General features: G+C 39.8%; 1 protein-coding gene across 12 annotated transcripts in view; it reads left to right on the forward strand.

Annotated features, from left to right (window-relative positions):
- Positions 1-16,771, forward strand: part of ZNF536 (zinc finger protein 536) — a 342,685-nt gene extending 325,914 nt beyond the window's left edge. For all 12 annotated transcript variants that reach the window (XM_079316181.1, XM_079316174.1, XM_079316173.1 and 9 more), the window contains one exon: positions 13,628-16,771. In XM_079316181.1, coding sequence (XP_079172307.1) covers positions 13,628-13,860 — 233 coding nt within the window. In that variant the 3' untranslated portion in view covers positions 13,861-16,771. The remainder of the gene's footprint in view (positions 1-13,627) is intronic.
- The last annotated feature ends 6,509 nt before the right edge of the window (positions 16,772-23,280 follow it).

Below are 23,280 nucleotides of genomic sequence, written 5' to 3' on the forward strand. Positions count from 1 at the left end.
TCAGAGATAGGTAGGGAGCTCCTTGATTCTAAATAATTGAAAAAATACCTAGACACCCTTTATAAATGGATACAGTGTCTCACTGCCTGTAGAAATTTGGACTTCTCCAATTTTTTTTAAATAAAATCCTCAATAGCATCTGTTCCTCTGCATGCTGACTGCCACAGGAGTTGTTGGAAGGGGACTTTGGTTTTGTTTCTTTTGACAACTAAGGGTTTTGCTGCACGTTCATGTTGTGTCCTTTCCCTGGGTGGCAACACGTGGCTTGAGGGACATCCAGCTCTGGGTGTTGAGTGTTGTTCTGCGTGTAACCCATAGAACAACCAGCCAGCTCCCTGTGCCCTCAGTGATGGTGAAATTGCCTTCCCCTGCTTAGGAGAGCTCGGGGTGGCTGTGGGTGCTGGGCTGCTGGACCCTCACCTGCCCCGCGTTCTCGCAGCCCGCCGTCCCTCCTGCACCTGAGCAAGCACCACATAGAAATAAATGCAAGAATAAATGCAAAAAGGAGCACAGATTCACAATGAGACAATGGAATGTGCCAGCTTTTACTCCCAGGCAAATTTTCATGTCTCTTTTATGAATCTTTGTAAGTGAGGGCCAAGCACCGAGACCCCAGCTCAGGAACAACGTGGGCTTGTGTGTTGTGTAAGCTCCTGTGCATTCCCTCACACATCTGTGGCATGACTTACAGGCTTTGTAGCATGCATAACCTTCAGCAATTTGCTGAATCAGGGCCTAAATACTGAAATATTCTTCAATAGTTCTGGCTTCACTATGAAACTCTAGAAGGCACATTTCCCTCTCGGTGTCTCTTCATAAGACCCATCAATGATAATGGAGTTACATTAGGCACATCTAAAGTTAATTATACAGTTACCTCCCTCTTGGCCTGTTTGTCAAAAAGAATATGATAAAAAAAAAAATCCTCTGTCTTCTAATACCTATTTTCATTTGAATTTTGATCTGCCATCTAGACAAAAGAGTAAAGACCACATTGAGAAGAACTTTGGTAGGTGGGTCTGGATGTTTGTGAGCTGAGAGCCAGCGTGGGAAATGTTGTGTTAAGAAAATTTGCAGAAAAAATTCTATGGAAACCAAAGCAAAAGAAATATTTCGGTCAGGCTCTTCCTTTTAAAAATTAAGTGGGTGGCTTTAAGGGATGCTGATTTATTTTGGAGTGTGGGTTTAGAGGCATGCTTCAGTTGGAAAAAACAAATTCTAATGTTCACTAAAAACACAGGAATTTGTAATGCAGACAAGAGATTGAGTGAAACAGTAGATCCAGAAATTTTGTAGTTCACTATATATTAAAAAAGAAATATTTTTAGTGTTTGTATGGCTGATTTTTTAAAACATGATTTCACATTTAAATATGGCGAGCCAAAATCCTTTATCCCAAACACAGGTCTCTCAATATCTAGATTTTGGTATGTGAGCATATTGATGGGGGATGCCAGGTTTGTCTAGGGATCCAGTAGCTTTGACATGCTCTGGTTTACAGTACCTGGAGTGTGCTCAGTTGCTAATGTGTTTTGCATGCAAGATCACTGTGCTTCAGCATGACAGCTAGGAAAAATGTCATTTTATTTTTAATTGCAGCAGGACGCAGTTTGGGGGAGAAAAAAAAATCAAAAATTAAAATCGCATTCCTTTTTAGAGAATTGTTCTACAGGAGTCCAGTCAGAAAGCTTCTGGTGCTTAATGAAGTCAAATTCCTCCCTGAGCATTCCCGTGAGCTCCCATGGAAGCCAGCGGGAGTTGTGCATGAGTACCGAGGGCAGCATTTTGCCCTTAGGACTGAATTTCCCAACTGACTATTCTTTTAGACTGTCTTTTGATTAACAATCTGTTTGCAGCAGGCTAGGGCCAGGGAGGCAGTGTATACCCCACTGTTCAAATCTGTGGCAAAATATTCTACAGAGAGCTACTTAATAAATATCAACTTGCTCCAATAGTCATTGAGAATACCTCAACAGATAGCAATCAATCGAGGGCTGAGTTGGGAAAAAAAAAAATACAAAAGGACATCAAAGAGGTTCTCATTCCCAGTCTATTGCTCTATTTAAGGGTCCTATAATTCGGTGAGGTTGTGTGCTAAATAATTTGTAAGCCTTCAGAACATCCAGGTTATTGTTTGTGGACAGATGGTGCATCACATTTTATTGCTTATTCCTTCTGTGGTTTCTCATATGCAGGACTGATGTGCACTCTGAAGTCTTTGTTTCCTTGCTAAAATCTCTAATCTAAAACAGGCAATCAAGCACACAGACAGTGCTTCAGAAAGCATAATCATACTTTTAAAGGGGGAAAAAAACATTTCAGCTGCAGTTAGGAAGCAGATGTGTTCCCTGAAAATGTAAAAGGTTATCAGAAGTATTAAAATAGGGAAATAGGCACGGAATTCGGGAGCGCCAGGAAGAGCATGTATTTTCTGCCTGTACTGCAGGGTAGGTGTGCCTTTTGCTAGGCTACCTGCTTTGTATCTGGCTCTCTGCGGTGCAGCGAGAGCCTTCGGAGACCGGCTCTTGCTTCCACCTTTCCCCTGAGATTGGCAGTCTTTGTCTTTTACAGGCAAGGAGCAGCCGTGTTGTGATCCTGGAACCACTGCTGCCCCGAAGAGTTAAATCATGTTGATATACAGGAAGGAAATGGAATAGACTAACTCTACTCTTTTCTTCCTACGGATTTTTCTTTTTATTCTGAAGATAGAATTACTGTTTGTAAGCATCTGAAAGTCATTAGTGGCTCTGCAGTCTGTCAGGTGCCGACGCAAAAAACTGCTGAAACTGAACGGGTTCCTGTGCGGAGTGCTGGGAATTTGTCATGTGCTGATGAGCAGTTATAATAATATATGAGCAAATCACAAGCATTCTGCAAATTAATCAATTTTTTTTTTCCCCTTCTCCCTTGTCTCTGGGAGAGTGGCTTTGCCGGCAGACGTAGGTGAAGCAGTTTTACTCACAGATGGTAGCTCTGGCATCAGATGGAATTTATATAACAGTAATTCTGATTTCCTGCCAAAGTAGCACTGAAAACACCAGGGAGATTGTACAAGACAAGTCATGTGGTTTTGCTGAGGTTATTGTGGGAAGTTTAAGGGGGGAAATCTCAAATTTTCCTCTTTGCATTTATTGTTTTAGCCTGAAGGGCCAGAAATCGTACACCATTCTGCCATCGGCGAAATCCAACACATCTTTTTTTATGAATTGCGCTGAAAGAGTGCTTCCCAGCTGTTGGAACTGCTGGCGGGGAGGGAGCCACATGACTCCTCATCCTTTCCCTTTCCATACAAGGATTAAAGAGGGGAGGGTTCAAAAGGTTGCTGCACTACATGGTGGAGTGAGGCAGGGTCTCCCTTCCCAGGAAGCGATGCCATGTTCACTTAGGTTATACTCCCTCTGGCATAACGAAACAGGGGGGGTGTTCGGGGCTTCGGGAAACACACTGGCAGTGGGTCTCCCTCCTCATTAAAATGGGAGGGTTTTGAATGAGGTTAGTCGGGTAGATTAAGGCTATTAGTTGTGTCTCTGATGACATTTCCAGTTTGATCAGTAGAAAACAGACACGTGGGGGTTTTTTACCCGTTAAGGTAAGTGCTTGGTGCATTTGTGATTTGGCTTTTGCACAGATGAAACATGCACTGCTCTGATGGCAGATCCTATCCTGACTCAGAGCAGTACAGATCTGTTCAAGCTGCTGGCTGGCAGCAAGGGTGAGAGAGCAGAATTAGGCCCGGTGGCTTCTGAATTGCATCACGTTTTTGAAAACAAAAGCAGTCTTCCCTGGAAAAATATGACGGTGTTTTTATAATAGCCACATATTGAGTAATGCATGGAGCATCGCAAGACTGCTGTGACACTAAAAGAAAAAAATAGAGGCAAGCAGAATGGGAGAACTTTCAGGGGCTGTTTTTAATAAAGAGGTGAATTCTTTCTGCAGTAGGAAAAATGATAAAAAGATGGCGTATCAGCTACATTATGCAACAAAGTAATGCTGCTGTGTTTTTATAATGTAAGGCACTGCCCATTTGTTTTGGTTTACGTGACTGCAGTGCAATAGTGGATTAGACTGAAACTTAGCATGCTTCATTGCAGCTGGTTGCAGACATCTGTCATTCCTCAGCCATACATTCTGGATCATGCCAAGAAGAAAAAGCAAAGTCTGACACCTTTCATTTTAGAGAGCCTTTTATAGAAAAGAAAAGGAGAAGGGGAGAAAGCATTTCCTTTGTGACTTGATAAAAAAGACACTTTTATTCTGTGACAACACCAACAGCACTTTACAGAGGGAGAGGTCCTGCAAAGTTGATGCTCAATTTACTCTTTGCAGCCTTTTAATTTTTATTGTTTGATCTCCTGGTTTGTTGAACGGGATATGATAAAAAACATGTTGGTTTATTTTTTTTATGGAAACATTAGCTATATGTACAACTACATTGGAGATGTGTCTGGTGAAAGGTGGGTTGCTGTGAGTTCCCACTCAGGCTGTATTCATGGTAATTCTGTGCTGTGATGGCACATAATGCAGAAACATTGCCACTAATGAGTGGTTCTGAGAACTACACTCACCAAATCCCATAAACAGATAATAGTGATGTTTTAGCAGAATGATTAGTGGGGTTGTGAGTACTCCTGGATAATTTGAAATATTAGCTATAAGTGAGCTAGATATTTATTTACTTAATGTGTTTTGTTCTTCAGTCTCTCTACTAACACAACACTGGAGTTAGAGAATTGTGAGGTACATGACAAGTGATAATGTGACAAAATACCATCTAAATGACCCCATTTATGTGAAAAAGCAACAACTAAAATGAGAGGAGAACATAGTTAGTCTAAGTGACCTCATACATGTAGAAAACAGATATTCTAGCTTTGGGTCTTACCTCAGCAAACCTTGTAGCACCTGGATTATTCCATCCTTTCCCACCCAGGTGATTTATGGACCATGGAACTGATGGGGTGACTGGGTGTCCTTACAGGGCTGTGCACAGAGGGCAGGTCTTTGCATAGCTCAGTTTGTGTGACTGTCCAGTTTGACACCAGCTGAGGATGTGACACTTCCAAATGTCGGCAGGAAAGATTTAGAAAGCTGAGTATAGGATTTTTAAAATTCTATTTTGCCAAATAAAATAAATAAACTCAAGAAAGTTTCCCAGAGTGAAAGAGAAAATTCTATTGTATTTATGAATTGCTAGGCAGAATAAAGGATATTTGTTAACAAAATACCATCACTAACAAGGTCTTTCCTATTAGCTTCTGAATTGAATGTTGTCTTTACTAAAATTCCAGTGCCACCCAGTATAGCATTTATTCTGGGAAATCATAGGTACATTAAATTCAAATACAGCTTCATTCAAAAAGTCGTAAATGCTCCCTGAAATAATAAATATTTACTGAGACAATTAAAAAATATGACAGAACATTAACGAGAAAACTTGTGAATGACCTAGTAGGAAAACTGAGATATTTTGCTCAAGGGGGTTAGAATGGGAATGTAATGTTATTGAAGTGATTAAAACAAGTAGAGGAGTGAATAGACATAGCAATTAATTGAAATATGTAAGTAAAGGCAAAGGTGGGACTCTGAGCATGCAATTTTGATGATCAGAAGAACTTGGGGTTAGTTAATATTAAAGAAAAGTCTGCCACTTCAAAATGTGTTTCCTTAGTTGCAGTCTCCCCAAAGCATGAGAGAAAGAGAAGGCTGTGAGGACCTGCTCACTCCCTGGGCTCGGGTACCTCTCCCCTCTCATGTGGAGAGACCCAGGCTGCAGAGATGAAGGGACACATCAGGCTTTGGAAGAACAGGGATTGGCACCAGAGGGAAGGAAATGTCTGGAAATGAAAGCTTGGCCAAAAAGACAAGCTGCTGTGAGTTTAGGATTATGAAAAGGATTATGATTTCTGTAATCATTGCCATTATGACTTCAATCAGAATTTGCCTGCTCTTTACAACAGGTATCTAGTGCCCTTGATAAAAACTCTGTCCTCTACTTATGTGTATAAACCAAAGTAAATAAATATGTAAAATTAAATGTAATTAAATTTCTCAGAGCATGGGACAATGATAGTCTGGCATTTCAAGCTCAGTCAATGACAGCATTCCCACTAACCTCGTTTGGAGCCCGCTGAGGCTCCGGGCTCGTAACTCATGTTTGTCATGTCAGAACCTGAACTGATGCCATTGTGCACAGGGCACCGTGTGTGCACCCACCATCCGTGCTCTGAGACACACAGATCCTGAGAAAGCACAGTCTTCTGCCTTTATCTCTGAATTTTAGCTTCACAGGGTTCCCATAAAGTTTAATATTTGTTTAGGAAGACCTTTTACACTGTTCTGCTGAGGCTATTCCTTTCTTCCGAGAACAGATCCATTTCCCTTCTAAATCAAAAGTTCCTGCGTGAATAGCTTCTCCTGAAAAAGAAACAAATTCTGTGCTGAGTGGCTGGAGCTGAGTAATTCTGTTGTTTTACCAGCTCTGCAAGAAATGGGAAATGTTTGTTTTCCCAGAACTTGCTAGTCTCTGTTACACTATCAGTGATTTCACCAGCCATTTCCTAATTCCCTTGTATTAAGTGCACTACAAATGGCTAACAAGTTCCACACTCTACCTCAAAATAAATATAGTTTCCATGTTCCATATACCAAAGAAAAAAAATGCTAAATTAGTGATAGTTTCCATAATTTTAAGAGTGATTGATTCAGTAAGAAACCATATAGATGAAGGACAACAGTATAATTTATCAGGAGTGCCCAGGTGACTGTTAATCTCTGTGTCAGGCCAATCTGAACTCGGCTGTTTTACATAGCAGGGTTGATTTGTTGGTGGTTTTTACTTGTTTTGCTTTTAGAGGAAACTTCAGAGTGTGATAATTAGTAATTGCAGCCTTTTGAGACAGGAATTGAATAATTCCTATAAGAACAGTCTTTATTTTAGGGGGAATGTGTGAGATTCACGTAATATTTTAATAATGTTAAATGTAATATTTTAACATGTTAAAGGCAAAGTGTAGCATCAACTTTTGCCTTTCTGTGTCATCATTTAATATTTTAGTGGACTCATCAGCAAGCTGAAATAATTATTTGGAAACACCAAGCACTGTGTAAGGCACTAACTTAAGAATAGACTCCACCCTTGGTTACATTTCAGAAAAGCCATGTAGGTTTAATTCAATCCCATGATTGAAGTTTTTTGTTCAAGTAAAAATCTTTGATAAAATTAGTTACAGATTAGATCTTCATTTTCCAGCTCTTCTGCAGCCAGTGATAGTTCAGTGAATTGCCATGCTGCTGTTGCAGGTACACTGAGAGTCCATTTCTGCAGGACACCAGTGTCACTTGGTGGCTTTGGGATGGGTTTTCCTTTTTCTAGATATCCTTATTTCATTTATTTAGGATCAGGCTGGTGGCTGTGTTTTGTCATGTGCTGAGTCTTACCCCAAATTATGCTCCCCTAATTAAGATCTTTCTGGTGACTCACAGCAAGAGAAAGGCTCTTCCAGGGGGCAGTGTGTATATTGGGACCTGAGCTGCTCTGAAGCACTCAGTACTAGTAAGGAGGGATTTAAGTAACCAGACTAGTGCCATGAGCAATTTATGTGATGACCTCTAAGGACTCTTTGCAGGATTGAGCCCAATAATGAAGAAATTCAGCTGAATGGAGGGTGATCATGGGGTTGCCCTTGCTTTAGGAGTCCCAGTGAAAACATGTAACCCAAAGCCTTAGCCTTCGTAGCTGGAAATGTTTCCTGGCCTTCCCAAAACCCAAATATCTCTGCATTTTTAAAAAACATTGTTCCACACAAAATCACCAAAAAAGCCTTAGATAAAGCTTTTTGGTTTTATGACTTTCTTGGTCAACATGAAAAAGAGTTTTTAAAATTTAATTTTGTGGGGGTTTTTTGTAATCCAAGTAACATATATACTTCACAGAATATTGAAATTTTCCCAGAAGATCATCTTGGTTGGTCTTGGACCTGTGTGTAAATAAACATATACTTTTCAATTGTTTTATAAAAACTTTTATTACAGATACGAACCTGATTGGGTGTACTTTAATCTGTCTGGTATTTGGGGAGTTTCATAAAATGCATATTTTGAGACCAATAAAGTGGAATGGCTCAATCAGAGCCATTATTGTCTATTGGACAAATATATTTATTCAGCATTTTCCCATCCATATTGTTATGCTCCAGATCCGATGGCTGCTTTAGAGCCATTCTGCTCTCCTGGGTAATGCAGGCAGTACTTGGGATGTTTGCCGTGGATAGGAAATGTATTTATGAAAATTTATACGTTAAAAAAAGGAAATTGCACTAGCCAAGATTTAAATGAAAATAGTTTTCCCTTTGCAAATGTCTGTTATTATGCTCTAATATACTTTCAAATGGCAATGTTCACCAAGATGCCTGGGACCTGGAGACTGTGGTCTGAGAGAGGCATGAGCTCAGCCCAGCAGTCACTGCCAGGGAGCTGGAGATGCTCAAAAAGCTTCTCTTCAAACACAGAAAGCACCCGGCCATTGTTGCCTGCTGTCAATTCTGAGGCAGCACACACTTCATGTGCTTAGAGAGGATTGTACCTCAAATACAACCTGTGTGGGGAAAAAGGGCTCAAAGCAGCTCTGGGGAGGTTTGGGCTTACTGAAGGTGTGAGTGTAGGCTTTGCTGGGCAGCAGATGTGTGATTACATGGACCATTCCACCAGCAACGTTGTGGGACCAAGCATCCCCGTGCAGCAGGCAGTGCCCATCCATCCTGAGCCTCTGCAGCCCGTCCTGCTCCAGTGCCCAGGCCTGGCCAGAGCTGCCCTGGCCCTGGGGGATTGCTGCAGTGGCCCAGCAAGCCCAGTCCAGATCTTCACTGTCCAGCATCCCAGCTAAAGAGATTTGTTTCCGAGAAATTCAAGCCTTTGAGGCTTTTTCAGACATCTCTTTGCGAGGGAATAATTTGTTTTAAAGAGGTAATTGCTGTTATTTTTGATTTTTACCAAAAGGAAATTCTTAAACCAGGCAAAGAAATCTGAAATGAGTTTGCCGTATTGCATCTCAGTAAGTGCTATAGCCATTGGCCATCTAAGGAAAAACATTCTGTCAGATAATCATGGCCATTTTTGCATTTTAAGGGAACAAATGTCATATCTAAGAAACACATTTTATTCAGGGCTTAATTATAATTTATAGTACATTGCACAGCATTTGTTTTCTGTTCATCATGTTATTGCTCTTCTGTCTTTCCCCTAAATTTATGCATTAAATCGTGTGTGTGTGTGTGTCTGTATGCGTGTATCTGTGTGTATATGTACACATATGCAATATAATACAAAGTGGTGTAGTGGGGACAACAGACGGCTTGTGTGTGATGTATTATTGGCATTTTTCTTTCAAATTACCATTTTCTTGCTGCTTTGGGAGAAAGCCATGATTTCGCTGTGATTAGTACACTTTTAACAATCTGGAATAAATTCCTGATCTTATTCATGTGACTAGTTCAATGCCCATTTTTACATTTTAGTTCAAGCCCCTACATATGTGCCTGTAATACCACAAAAATAAGATGTTTCTTTGTGGAAATTTTATAGAATTTGGATGCTGATCAAATATTTTTAGAAGTGGAGAATTAATGCGGCTTGACCATGTAAATGATTTTTTTAATGAAAAAGACTTTAGTATTCATCACTCTTTCTCTCTCTCGTTTGTGTATTCCTTTGTGCTAATCTTAAATAATGGATCCATATCAAAGTTAATAAATTAGTAACTATTAGCAGTGTTTGGATTACAGTGAGTAACCCAGTGCCACTTCATTGACATTGACTTTTTATGTGTTCCAATAATACATTTTGAGTTTCAAAGAGTAGACAAAGCAAAATAAGGTTTGGCATGTACTTGAATCTTTAACAACTTTTGGGCAATGGCTTTGTTTAAATCCAAGGCCTTTACTTGAGATAAACTTTCATTTAAGTGGCCCTGAGCCCCGGACTGAGATCCATGTCTTTCTCAAAACCTGCAGTTTCTGACTGTTCAGCTGATGCACCATGTTGGGCTGCATCAGTCATGCCATGTTATGAAACCTAACATGATGTGACTGATGCAGCCTGACAGGAAGTGTCACAAAGCAACATATCACATCACAAACTTGAAAGAAAAGAAAACAAACTTTACTCTTTTTTTCCCCTCGAAGCCTAAATTAATGAAGCAGCATATATTTTTAAAAAGGTGGACTAGTTTCAAACAGGGATTTTTCTTAATATGGGCCTGCAGAAAACTTCTCCACCCTGGCCAGAAGGTATCTCTTATCCATGCTCTTTGTGCTCCCTAAAATTCAGTCAAAACTAGAGAAGATGATGAGCCTGGGTCACCCCTTCCTGGGTCTGATCCTGGGAGGTTTAAATCACTTTTAGAGGAGAGGCTCCAGCAGGTGCTGGAAGTGATCACCTCTCCTGTGGAAATCCATACATGCTAAAAGTGTTCTTTGAGTCCAGCCATCATTGTTGTAATTTTAGTTAATTTTGAGTATTATTTTGTGCTGTTCCCTTCCTTAAACAGTAAAACTCCATTCAGAGGATTGCAAAGTATCTTCACATGCTCATCATAGACCTCATAGAGCATAGCTCCACAACAGGATTATTTCAGCAGGAAATAATATATTGTCCTCTATGCTCAATTTTTGATCAGAGAAAGATGCACACCATAATTTGCCCCCCCTAATCCACCCACTTTCAGTCTAATTCTTTTTGCTATGAGTGCAATGCCTATTACATCTCTTGAACTATCAGGAAGATTCCTTTATTTTCTTCTTCTTCTTCTTTTTTTTTTTTTTTTTTTTTTTTTTTTTAAGGGCTTTCATATAATTTTGTTGGGAGATATATAGTGGGTAAAATACACATGAACTATAGCTTGCTAAGAAAGGACCTACCAACCACTCCTAGATAAAACATTATAAATTTATTGCCAACTTATCTGGGAAGGGTTATTTTAAGAGCCTGCTGCCCACAACAAGTTTTGGAGCTAAAATTAATGAATGGGGATACCTAAAAGAAATGGGAATTTTCCTTCACCACTTAGTAACAAGCAAATTGCAGATATTGTTATCTTTGCAAGCAAGAATAATCTCTACTTTTTGTACTGCTTCTGCTGTAAACAATGTACTGCTTGCTTTCCTATGACCCTCACTCTGTATACATATTTATATATTATTCATATCGGATTAAAAATGAATGTGCTCTTTACCACAGTTGTACTGCATAGTGACAATACAAATTAACTTATTGTGTACTTACTTTTCACAAGGCAGTGATGTGAAATTTTGATGGCCTGAAAAAGTAAGTCGTGGGGGAGGCAATGCAGAACTGAATCCTTGTAGGTGCACTTTATATTGTCTGATTTATTAAAGTGCGTTGAATTAATAAATTACATTCTCTGCATGGAATTTTGAACACGGGCTTGAACTTGGTTCAGTGGTGGGCAAAAAGAGTTTGCTTTTAGTCTGGTGCATGTGAGGTGGTTAGCTCCAGCCATGCTTTGTGCATTCCTTGCTTAGAATTTGTTCTTTGCAGGAAAGAATTAGGATGGCTGTTTATTAAGAGTTGCTTGTGGGTATAGTATTAAGAGCCAGTTGGTGAGATCATAGCATCATGGAATGGTTTGGGAGGGAAGGGACTCTAAAAATCATCTCATTCCAACCCTCCTGCTGCGGGCAGGGACACCTTCCACTATCCCAGGCTGTCCAAATCCATCCAGCCTGGCCTTGAACACTTCTAGGGATGGGGCAGCCACTGCTTCTCTGGGCACCTTGTGCCAGGGCCTCACCAACCTCACAGGAAAGAATTTTTTTTCAAATATCCAATCTAAACCCACTGTCTGTCAGTTTGAAGCCATTCCCCCTTGTCCTGTCACTCTAGGTCCTTGTAAATAAGCCCTGTCCATATTTCTTGTCAGCCTCTTCAGGTACTGAAAGGCCACAATTAGATGACCCCAGAGCTTCCTCTTCTCCAGGCTGAACCATCCCAATTCTGTCATCCTTCCCATACAGGAAAAATTCTCCATCCCTCTGATCCTCTTGGTTCCTCCTCAGGTCTCACTCTAACAGCTCCACATCCTTGCTGTTGGAGGGTTTGGGGGGTGGTCACACTTCTGGCAATCTTCAGCTTATGAAAACAAAGGATGATGGGGACCTTTCCATCCTTGAGGAAGGAAACAAGGCTGCATTCCTGGGGCAAGGGCTTAGGACGCTGAGTGTCTTTCCCCTGGGTAGCAAGCAGCATGCTTTGGGGGATTCAGCCTTCAGGTGGTGGTGTTGATATTCCAGTAAAAATGGCAAGTTGCTTGAGCAGCCCAGGGCACTAATGCTGGTTCAAGTGAATTCACTCTGCTACAGAGATGCTCATGCTCCTATGCCAGCCTCCTGTGCTCCTGTGCTCCCATCTCTGCTGGGAGGACCATGGCAGCATCTCCAATCCAGGTGACATCAGAGCAACAGGTGTCTATTTGTTTAGCTGATAAATTGCCACCTAAAACCAAGGGGAGAGGGCCCAGTCCCTTCTCCATAGCTGGAAGCATAATCCTCCTCCTCTGCTGCCCCAGCATCTGTTTTATGCCTGCTAAGTAGTACCACAGCAGCAAGGGAAAATGTGCTCTTCAAATGTGGAGATAGGGTATTGTTTTTCACTTATCCTGGCTTTATGTAGATGGTCTGGCACATTTATTTATTCATTTATTTGAGCAAATTAAAGCAAGCTAAGCGCATTTGACCTCAGATGGTCCTGGTTTAAGTTAATTTGAGAGACAAAGCTCATAAAGTTCCAGTAAAACACATCAACAACTTCCCAGCATAGGTTGAAATGTGATTGTTGAAACATAACCTCCAAAACCAGATACAGCATGGAGATTTGAAGTCACAATAATCTGAAAAATATAGGAGAGCATATTGATAAGCCCTACTGAGAAGTGATATCTTTCATTCATGCCTTTGTTACACGGTCGATTGCTAAGGAGTGCATCCATCAGATTTTGTGCATTAACATTCCTTTTCTAATCTGACTTGGACATTTTATTTTAAAGCTGATGATAACCTTGGGCCCTGGTCCAGCAAACACTTACATGCTTGCATATCTTTACTCAAAGGAGTAATCTCACTGGAGTAAATGTTTGCAGGTTTGAGGCCTTGGCTATCTCAATCCATTATTTCTTTCCATTAAAAAGTAATCTGTGCGATTGAAATAAAACATACAATTCTTTACCCAGAAACCCACCCAAAGACAAAGTATGTTTATTAGACTGAGGGTCTGCACATTGTCATCCTTGAATTGCACTTCAATAAAAAAGATAATTAACAAATGTAAAAGAAGACAGCTTCGTACACGCTGTATTTACAAGAGTTTGGATCGTGGGCTGAAGGATTTACAGCTGGGGCTGAGGAGGGAGATGGATTAGCTGCACTGCTCTGGCAATCCTAAGCAGAGAATTTTTAAAATGCAGTTTATTGAGGAAGAGCACAGATTTCTTGTTCTCTCAGAGGCCCTTGAGCCATGTCCCCTCCCAGCAGGAGAGGGGCTCCGGAGTTTATCCAGGCTGTTCAATGTCCATGGGCTAAAGCAAAAACTAACCGGGCTGTCGTCTGTCACGCAGGTCACCGGCCTTTCCAGTGCAGATACTGCCCCTACAGTGCCTCTCAGAAGGGAAACCTGAAGACCCACGTGCTCTGTGTCCATCGCATGCCTTTCGACAACAGCCAGTACCCCGACCGCAGGTTCAAGCGCTCCAGAGTGGACTCGGAAGCTGCCGGGAACTCGGAGGAGCCGGCGGCGGCCAAGGGCAGCTCGGCAGAGCTGGCTGAGGAGGGCACCAAGGCACAGGAGTGATGCCCAGCCTGCTCTGCAGCAGCCTGGAGCCCTGGCTTTGGACACCAGCTTGGTGAGGGCTGGCTGAAACCCCTTCCGAGGAAAGGGATGGCGTGCAAGTTCCCAGAAGGGTCCAGAATGCTGAAAACATTCAAATGTATGTATATGTACATGTACCCACACATATGTACATATATATATATATTTACAGACACAGAGATATCCAGTCATACCCACACTGAATATATATCTACATACGCACACACACACAAAATACACACATTCCATATGTGTGTGTGTGTGTAAATATATATCTTACACATGCAAAATAAATTTCCAGCCCTTGAAAATGGCTGCTAAACAGTTACCTGGCAACTAGTACTTCCAAACAATGTAGGTGGGATAATAAAATGATTTAAAAATGTTAGAAGGTCATTAGTTATTTAAAAAAACAGGGCAGTTTCAAACTTAAAAGTGGTCTTTGTCCAAAAATAATGCTCTTTACAGAAAAATGATACCCTCGAAACGATTTAGTGTTGCCTTGAAGATTGAGGGGCTGTGTTTTCATTGTTGAAAACACCTTTATAATATGACACCAGCTGCTGTCATTTGCCTAGCATAGTAATGAGATGTCTTGGTAGACTGCCATGGTGCCAGTCTGACTGGAGCTGTCATTGCAGAGAAAATCAATTCAAGTGGTGTTGCAACTGCAGTGTAGGAGAAACCTTAGACGGCCCATAAGCTGGGGTCAGTACTGACCTATTTTGAAAAGTATTGTGATATTACATTTTCTTTTCTTTTTTTTTTTTTTTTTTAATATGCAGCCAAATGAATCAATGCTTAGAAAAAAAAAATCTGCAGCCCGATGTGTGATTGCAGATTTGAAATGTAATTTCATTTTTTGTAATCATCTTGCAGTATTGAGGGAAATGTTTTTATTCTTTTTTTTTTTTTTCCTTGTTGAACAAGTTGCTATAAATGTAGAAGTACAATATATAGAAATATTGTTTAGTGAAACTAGTCAGCCTTATCTATAGAAGGTGCTGGTAAGAAACAGAATTTTATTACATAGGAGGTTGGTAATTTTTTCGTTTGTTCTTTACTTGTCTTATTGGGTTTTTTTCAATCTTCCTCTCAATTTTTTTTTTTTTTTGTACACTTGAATGAAGGATTCCCTGGTCATGGTTAATTTTCATGTATTAGTTTTTGTAAGTGTTACAGACACAGTGCAGAAGTTTCTTCTGGAGCAAGCCCTTATAAAGTAGCTTGACCTAAAATATGAATCCAAACTTTCTGCTCTTTGTCTCTAATGAAAGAAAAAAGTGTTTTAGATTATATTTCTTTGGTTTTGTAAAACAAATGTGTTCTATATTTTTGCAGATTTTAGCTTTTTTACTGATTGGATGCTCCAAATTTAGTAAGGTCTTTGCCACATAGGAAGCTTTTGAGAGACTATAACAAACCACATAAAAATGTAAGAAAAATAACTAAAGGTTTATTCTGAAATTCTCTGAATGGCATAAAATTTTATCCTTCTAATGTACTTCTTTTGATAGAAGCAAAATTGGTGCTGTTTATTGTGATGGTAGAGAAGTATTAACTTCTAAAGCAAAATCATCCAGACTTAAAAAAAAAAAAAAAAAAGAAAAATGTTAAAAAAAATCCAATATTTCTTTGCAGGCTGGGAGCACAGAGTAAAACCCCAGGGCCTTAAAACTTCAGCTCTGCCTAAAGCAGTTTACAAAAAATACTAAACTGCAATCAATGTAAATAAAATTCTTAGCGCTACCCTGAGACTGGAAAAAAAATCTCAGGCTAATAAGGAATACGGTTTGCATATGCTGTCGGAAAGGATGTCATCCAACTGAAGTTTCAGTTTAAATGAGGTCACTGTGTAACTTGGACCCATCTGGCACAGAGCAAGCTGCTTTTCTTGTTTTTCTAGTATAGTTCTCACTGCCTTACTTAAATCGAGTTGATAAACTTAATGCAACTGTTTCTATGATCCTAGATAAAGGATTGAAATGTTACTGAACCTTTCTGACTGTAGTAAGCTTTAGGATTTTAACTGCACTACTGTGTTTGGTGACTGTGTCAGTCGCTTGCTTTGTGTGTTTGCGCCGCCTTCGGTATCTTAGCAAAAAAAAAAAAAAAAAAAAAAAAGAAAAAAAAAGAGAGAAAAAAAAAAAAAACACCCCCCCACATTCCATTTCTTGCACTTTTTGAGCTCTTTCAGTATTCTTTTGTGTCTTCTGAGCATTTTCAGATACGACAGGCAATAATTCTGTTTGTGACACTGGAAACATCTCCCGCTCCTTGTGATGTGTGTGTTGATTCCATTTGGTCGGGTGCTACTGTCCCTATCCTCCCCTCTGACATAGCCCTTTTTTCCAGAACATTTGTAACTTGTAATACAAACAAGTGACAGCAGCAGTGATGCATTGTCAGTTTCTGAATATCATCATGCTTCTCATATCTAAACATGTCAAGTTTTTTCTCTGTAACTTCTGTAGTCTGTGATACTGGTCATAATACTGTCTACATTCCTACACAAAGAAAAATTTCTATCTTGGAGGAAATCTGAGATCAATAGAGTAGAGGATTTTGTTGCTATGCTTGTAACAATTAGAAAACTTTGTATTTAAAGTTTATTCTTGGTCATTATTTATTATTATAATACATCAGTTGACAGAACTTTATTCTGGTATAGAAGTATTAAAAGTTGTTTTTTCAGCAATGACTGTTTTCTTTCTGCTGTTAGAATAAAAATGTCTTTGAAGCAGTACAGTTTTATCCAGTGTTTTACGCAATAAAACCTCTACCTCTGAAAAAAAAAGTTTTCCTACTTGCTTATGTTTATTAGGAGCAGTTAAAACATTATTTTCTTCAGCTTTGTCAGATTAAAAAAAAAATAATGCCAGTAAATTCACAGTTGTTAGGCAGTTACTGGAGTGTATTATGCTGGGTGTGTGTGCTCAGTCCACTTATTAATCTGAACAAATCTATATACAGTATATACAGATATATATTATATATATTGTGCTTAATTAAAAGACTGTGGAAATCTGTTTTAGCATGTAGTAATAATTGTTTTATATACTACTACTTATGTACTATAGAAAAAGTCTTGGGGTCTATCAAGCTTTGATTTGAAAGTGTTTGAAGTGTGTATCATACACTATGATGTATAAAGTCATGTTTTCACATTAAAAAAGATTGTTTGTATAGATCATATATTTGGCTTTAGAAAATTGTGAGGTTTATTGTTATGGTCCATGTTAAGAAAGCTGCTCACACTTCAAAGAATGTACAAGAGCAAGAGTGCTCCCATTCTCCTGGGTGAATCTTTATTCTTCCCCTTTAAGGTTTTATCTGCACATTTGAAAGCAAATAAATTAAAGGATTTTTCACATAGACAAGTAAGGATGATTAACATTAAAAAAAAAAAATAAAAAAATGCACCAAATCTGAGAAACTATAGCAAATATGGGGAGGAGAGAATAATTTCTTGGAGTGGCCTTTCTCCAAGAAAAACTGAGAAAGCCAACATGTTTAGAAAACAGAAATTTTAATATTAAATTAAGCCAGTCGTACCCACAATAATAAAGTTATATTCCAACTTGAATTCTCCAGAAGGAAAAGGCACGAAAATTGTCAGAAGGGTAAAGAATTAAAGCACAGGATCATAGAAATTCAGTTATTCAATGGCTGAAGCTCATAGTGAGGAGTTGCTGTTACTGGTGAACTGGTGGAAAGGCTCTGCAGCCAGGGGAGTTACGAAGCTGCTGCCAAACTCCCTGGTCTGTGGGCAAATGCCACAGATCTCTTCATCCACAGAGAATAAAATCTGCACTGCAATGCATCAAATTTTAATCAGAATCCAAGCAGTTAATTTTTGTGTGTGTGTGTGTGTGTCACACCCTCTCTTGGGGAAAACAACCCTTCTTAGGCATAAAATGTTAGCGTGTAAAAATGTGTCTTGAGGAGGGATGAGCTCCAGGCTCCGAGCTGAGCTCTGCCTCACTACAGGATCATTGTCCTTTCAGGAAATTGCTGTGTCCTGGATCCAGGGGAAAAGAACTGTCTGGGGACAGTGGTGGTGGGGGGTGTTTCCCAAGGATTTTCCTGCCTTCTGGTTTCAGTAGACAGTAAAGGAAAATTTGAAAACCTGAGTAAGGTTGCCTTCAATGGAAATTCTTATAGTCTCCTTTATGGTCCTGGATTTCTGCTGAGAACATGCATTACACTGTACATACAATCCTCCAGGAAATCTAAAAATGACCACCAGTGGCCATGTACCAAGTGTGAGGTTGCATCACCTGTGCAGGCAGATGGGAAGAGACAGGGGCTGTGTCACTGAAGTCTGTGGGGTTTTGTTTCCCAGAGCTGATGGGCTGCCTTCCTCACACAGATGCTGGATGTCCTGTGTCTTCCCACCCAACATCAGAAAGCTGCTCCCAGCTCTAAGATAACATTTCTTGTTGAAACTTTTATAAGGACTTTAAGCCCACTGTCTATTGTAATTTGGGAATTGAAAATTTTCCCCTCTCTGTTTAACATCTGTATTGTAACAGTATATTATAAAAACCTCACCTTGTGTATTGTAAGCATGCTCCCAGTGAAATTATTCCTAACTATTGTGATTTCCATTTCTGGATATCACTGCTTGGCGTGATCCACCACAGTATGTTTCCATCGGGAAGCCCAGGGAGGGGAAGGAGGGAGAGAATAAAGCTGTGGTGTAATGTTGTATTAGAAATGTCACCCAGCTGAGTGTTCTTAGGGGCTGTGAGAAGTTCTGTGGCTCCTCACCTGTTGGTGCTGTTCAGGGTATTGTTTGGGGGCTTTTTGTTGTGGTATTATTTTTTTAACCAAAGGTTTTCGGTGAATAGGGAAATCACAGGAAAAGAGGAAGAAGAAAATTTAAATGATCCCAGAGTGAACTGTTTTGCTGTTAATACAGAAATACAGAGCAAGACACATTTAATGGGCTCTATTTTTTATTATACTATGCTGAATAATTAAGTTTGAGGCTAAGTGTCACATAGATTTATCTTTTAATTAAAAAAGCATGGTTCACGCGTATTTGAGTGGTAGTCCAAATAAATGCAATATAGAAATTTATGTTTGTTTATCTAGGTGTTAATTACCTAGAGATTGTTCTGGATTACTTCTTTTTATAAAGTGTCATAGGCTCATGTCACAAGTAATAAAGCTTAACAGTGGAACCTTATCAATTTGCTAACTATAACGCTAGTGTGACCTGGAGGAAAGGGAAAAAAAAAAAAAACAACTTTGGAAAATGTTCTCTGCGTGCACCACATTCAACACATAAAAACCACGCAGTGAACAAAGCAATCATTTTTAAAACGTTCTCATAAGTAAAAGTACAAATATATCTTCGGTGTTTTACAGCCCTTCATATATGTAATTATTTATATAACACACTGTTATTTATGCCCCTGTACTACATGTTGTACAGAGACAGACATGGTAAGCAACAAAATGTCCTATACCTGGTGGGCAAGCTATTCATTTATTGTACAAAGTAACACTTAGGAAGACTGAACACCATATTTAAAGCAAGATGTAGCAGATGTAATTTTCTTAATATTTTAAGGGTTTTACAGCATTGCTTGCAACCAAGAGGACTGGGAAGGCAAACTGAAGACTAAAGATAAAAGATCATGAATTGCAGTGGCACAAACAGAGGGAAAAATTGTGCACAGATGTAAATTGTTCATCACATTCTCTGTCAGTCTGTTTTTTCCTTTGTTTATGACTAGAATTTATATTACTGATCCACAAAGCCACATGGAAGGATGCTGAGTGCAGGCAGAGAAGCCCAACTTGACACACTCAGGAGCTGAGGGGCTCTCCACTGATGCTGTAAATCAAACGCCATCCACTTTATCACCCCAGGGGGAGATCTGCCCCCAGGATTTGGAATACTGATAATTTATTTTTTTTATCATAGGTGCAAGCACTCCTCTCTTTAGGGTCAATTATTTATGCTTTCCCCAGAATTTTGATGATTTAAAATCATACCAGCCCTGCATTGTTCAACATATGCACTTGAGAATGTTCATTTACTGATATTGCAAAGAAGTCCATGAAATCACCAGCCAGTAAACCTTACTTGCTTCTCACAACATGAAGAAGGCTGGAAACAAGAGTTTCTTCTGTTTATTACACATCAATTATTTGTACAGACAGACACCTCAAGCTTTGCCTCATCTGCAGACAGTAGTAGCAGGTAAGTTACATCTCAATAGATGAGGTTGAAGGAAAATTCGATCTTTATAAAAGGTGATGAACATGGGATTATGAATGAAAGCTGAAATGTTTTAAATTTTAAAGGATTTAAATTGATAATCATGTTTATGCATGTGACTTTGAGTGCATATACCCAAATATATATATATATATATATTTTATTCTTGGGAGATGATTTTCTCACTTGTTTTCTGTTTGAAAGAACTGATGCACAAATGAGTGAAACACACATGGGGTAATAAAGAAAAATGGAGCTATTCATGCCAACAGAGAAAATCTCTCTTTTGTTAAAGGTCTCTCACAGAATACCTGTGACTGTGGTACATCCTTCTCTGGGGAACCACTGCTCCTGATTTGTGATTGTCCTGGCTGTGCTGCTGGTTTTATGCCAAGGCCCAGTGCCATGGGAGCATCATTCAGTGAGGGGCTGCTCCTGGGGTAGCCAACTTACATTTTTCCATAAAGGAGTGTCCATGAAAAGTGTGGGTGTCTCCAAAGCTACTGGTATTCAGTGTTTGCATTGCTGCTCTGAAGCACAGTATATTTTTCCTGTGGAGCAGATGTTCCATTTGGCTGTCTCCTCTCAAGCTGTACTGGTGGTCCTGGCATCACCAAACCCAGTTTGCCTGTAGAGTAAGGAAGAAGTTAATTTTCAATTAGCTTTGAAACACTGAAAGTCTTGTAAAGCTTTTCCTAGGCTATTGATCCAACCTATTCTTCCACTGAGCTAAGCCTCCAAATGCTGTTGATTTATAGGAGAAACACCTTGATGTAGTATCATGTGTGTTGATTCTTTAACGCTTACTCCTTCCTGAGTGTATGTCAAAACATTTCTGATGTTCAGAAGGAGCAGAGCCATGACCTGAGTGTCTTCTTGGTGGTCAGTGGCATTTGCTTTAGAGGAAACACTGCCACCTTCCCACAGTCTCATGGCCATGTTCAGTGCACTGCAAGGAGTTCAGTAATCTGCATCTGAGCAAGAGTCAGGTGAACAACCTCATGCATTTGCAATTAAATCATAAATGCTTAAACTAATGCCAAAAAAAATGATTGATCCTGTCAATATTTCTGTTTGACAGGAGTGGGAAGAAGTTGGAAAGGCTGTCCAGTGCTTTGGATTCCTGTTGGATGGGAGGACACCTAAAGGTGTGGCTTGCCTTGGTGAAACTCCTATTGCTTGATGATCTCCAAAGTTTTTGCCACCTAGTTGATTTTGTATTCTGTGGTTTTGTGGTTGTGTGATTCTGTGCTTGGGCAGGTGATGTGTTGCCCATGCCAGTACCACCCAGCACAGCCTGTGGCACTCCAGATGTGACAGCAATCACCCAAACACAGTCAGTGTAAGGACACATGAGCAGTTCACTTAACCCAAATTGGAGAGCAGTGTCTCCACAGAACACCCAGCCCTCATTTCTTCCATTTCAGACCGCTGCTAATCTCCAGCTAACATCAAAAGCACTAGGGCTGGGGGGCAGTGATTCTCAGTCCAGTGAGAATGGAAAAGTGAGGTAATGTGGGACAGCATTTGACTCAGAGATGAAAATCAGTCCTCATTAAATCTTTATTTACAGTTCACACCAAAAATAGTTTAATGCTTCAGAAACTTTTATTTCAAAGAAGTACGGCACTAAATGAGAGATAACAGAGTAAATGCTACATGCATGCAAATGCTTTAGCCCTGTATGCTGACCATCTCCTCACCTCCAGCACTCTCTCAGACCAGGTAGCCAGCTTTTTGCTGCAGCCAAGGAGCACACACACACTTTCCATTTTATTAAAGAAAAAAAAAAATCAGAATACAGTACATATTGTTCTAACTGTACTAATTTGTCCTATTTGGTTGAATAATTTCATCCAAACCACAAAGGGTGGAAACATGAAATGAAGAACTGATGAATCACTCAGTGCCAAAGACCCAGAGCTGCTTTCAGTGCTGAGAAGGCTTCAGGTCAAAGGAGAGAAGTCTTCCTGGGGAAATGGCAAACTGCCAGGAATGAGGAGAGAGACTCAGGATGGGGCTTCTGCAGGTGAAGGGAAGGTTGAGCTGGCCCAGGTGGCACTGCCTGTGTGCCCCTACATGTCCCCTGCCCTGGGCAGGAGCACTGCTGAGCCATGGCACGATAACCTAGGCACAGTGCTGAGCTCCAGCTCCTGCCTTGTGCCCCAGAGAGAGCTTGAGCTTCCAACAGCAGAGGCAGCCCCACTCCTGCAGGGCAGGTCCTGTACTCAGCTGTGTCCCAGGAGGGGGGCAGAAAGGCAGGAGAAGGAAAAGGTAGAAAGAAGAGAAAGGGAGCCATCAATGATAGTGATACAATCCCTAATTTTCACAAATGAGGAAAAACAGCCTCAGCATCTAAGTATTTGAATTTAACACCATGTTTCTTCTGTGAATTAAAAACAAAAAAAAAATAGGTAAAATACCCAACAAATCCAACCTACAGTAAATTAAATATTGAATTGTAATGTTAGCTTGGTTGCTATTTCTTAGTAGCAACCAACATGTTAATCACTGGTATATAATTAGATGTCATTTTGGAGCAATTCAAAATCAAACAAAATCTCAACATGCGCTGAAGATGTTGTGAAAGTTTATATTACAATTAATTTATGATTACCCAAATGTGTATCCAGTGATCTTAAGTCTTCCTTCATACTTTGCAAAGAAAAAAGACAACTTCTGTTTCCCCACACCTTAATGCCAGAAGGCCCTCAGAAATAAGACTCTCCTTTCAGCAAATATATTATTTAAATTCTGTTTAAATAGCTGAGCATGAGATGAAAAAATGAGATTAATTTGATAAACTAGCCCCTGAATATTCTTGGGATTGTTTCTCTTCTTTTCCTTGGTGTTTTTTTTTTGTTTTTGTTTTTTGTTTTTTTTTTTTTTTTTTTTTTGTGAGGATTTTTGTTTGTTTCTTTTTGTGGTTTGTAGCTGTTGTTTACATAAACATTTGTTTTTTCTTTACTGTCTCTTCAGCAGATAGAAAACTAAGGTGAACCGGTATTATTACATTTCACTTCAACTCACTAGAGCCATGAGTTAATTTCAACACATTTTCCTGAAGGTGAAAAGAAGTGCACAGCCTTTTGTCCCAACAGTGAGCCAGTGCCATGAACTGCTGAGTGTTCCCAGACCTGTCAAAAATCAAAGGAACAAGGATGGCT

Source organism: Erithacus rubecula (assembly GCF_903797595.1).
Source record: "Erithacus rubecula genome assembly, chromosome: 12".
NCBI lineage: Eukaryota > Metazoa > Chordata > Aves > Passeriformes > Muscicapidae > Erithacus > Erithacus rubecula.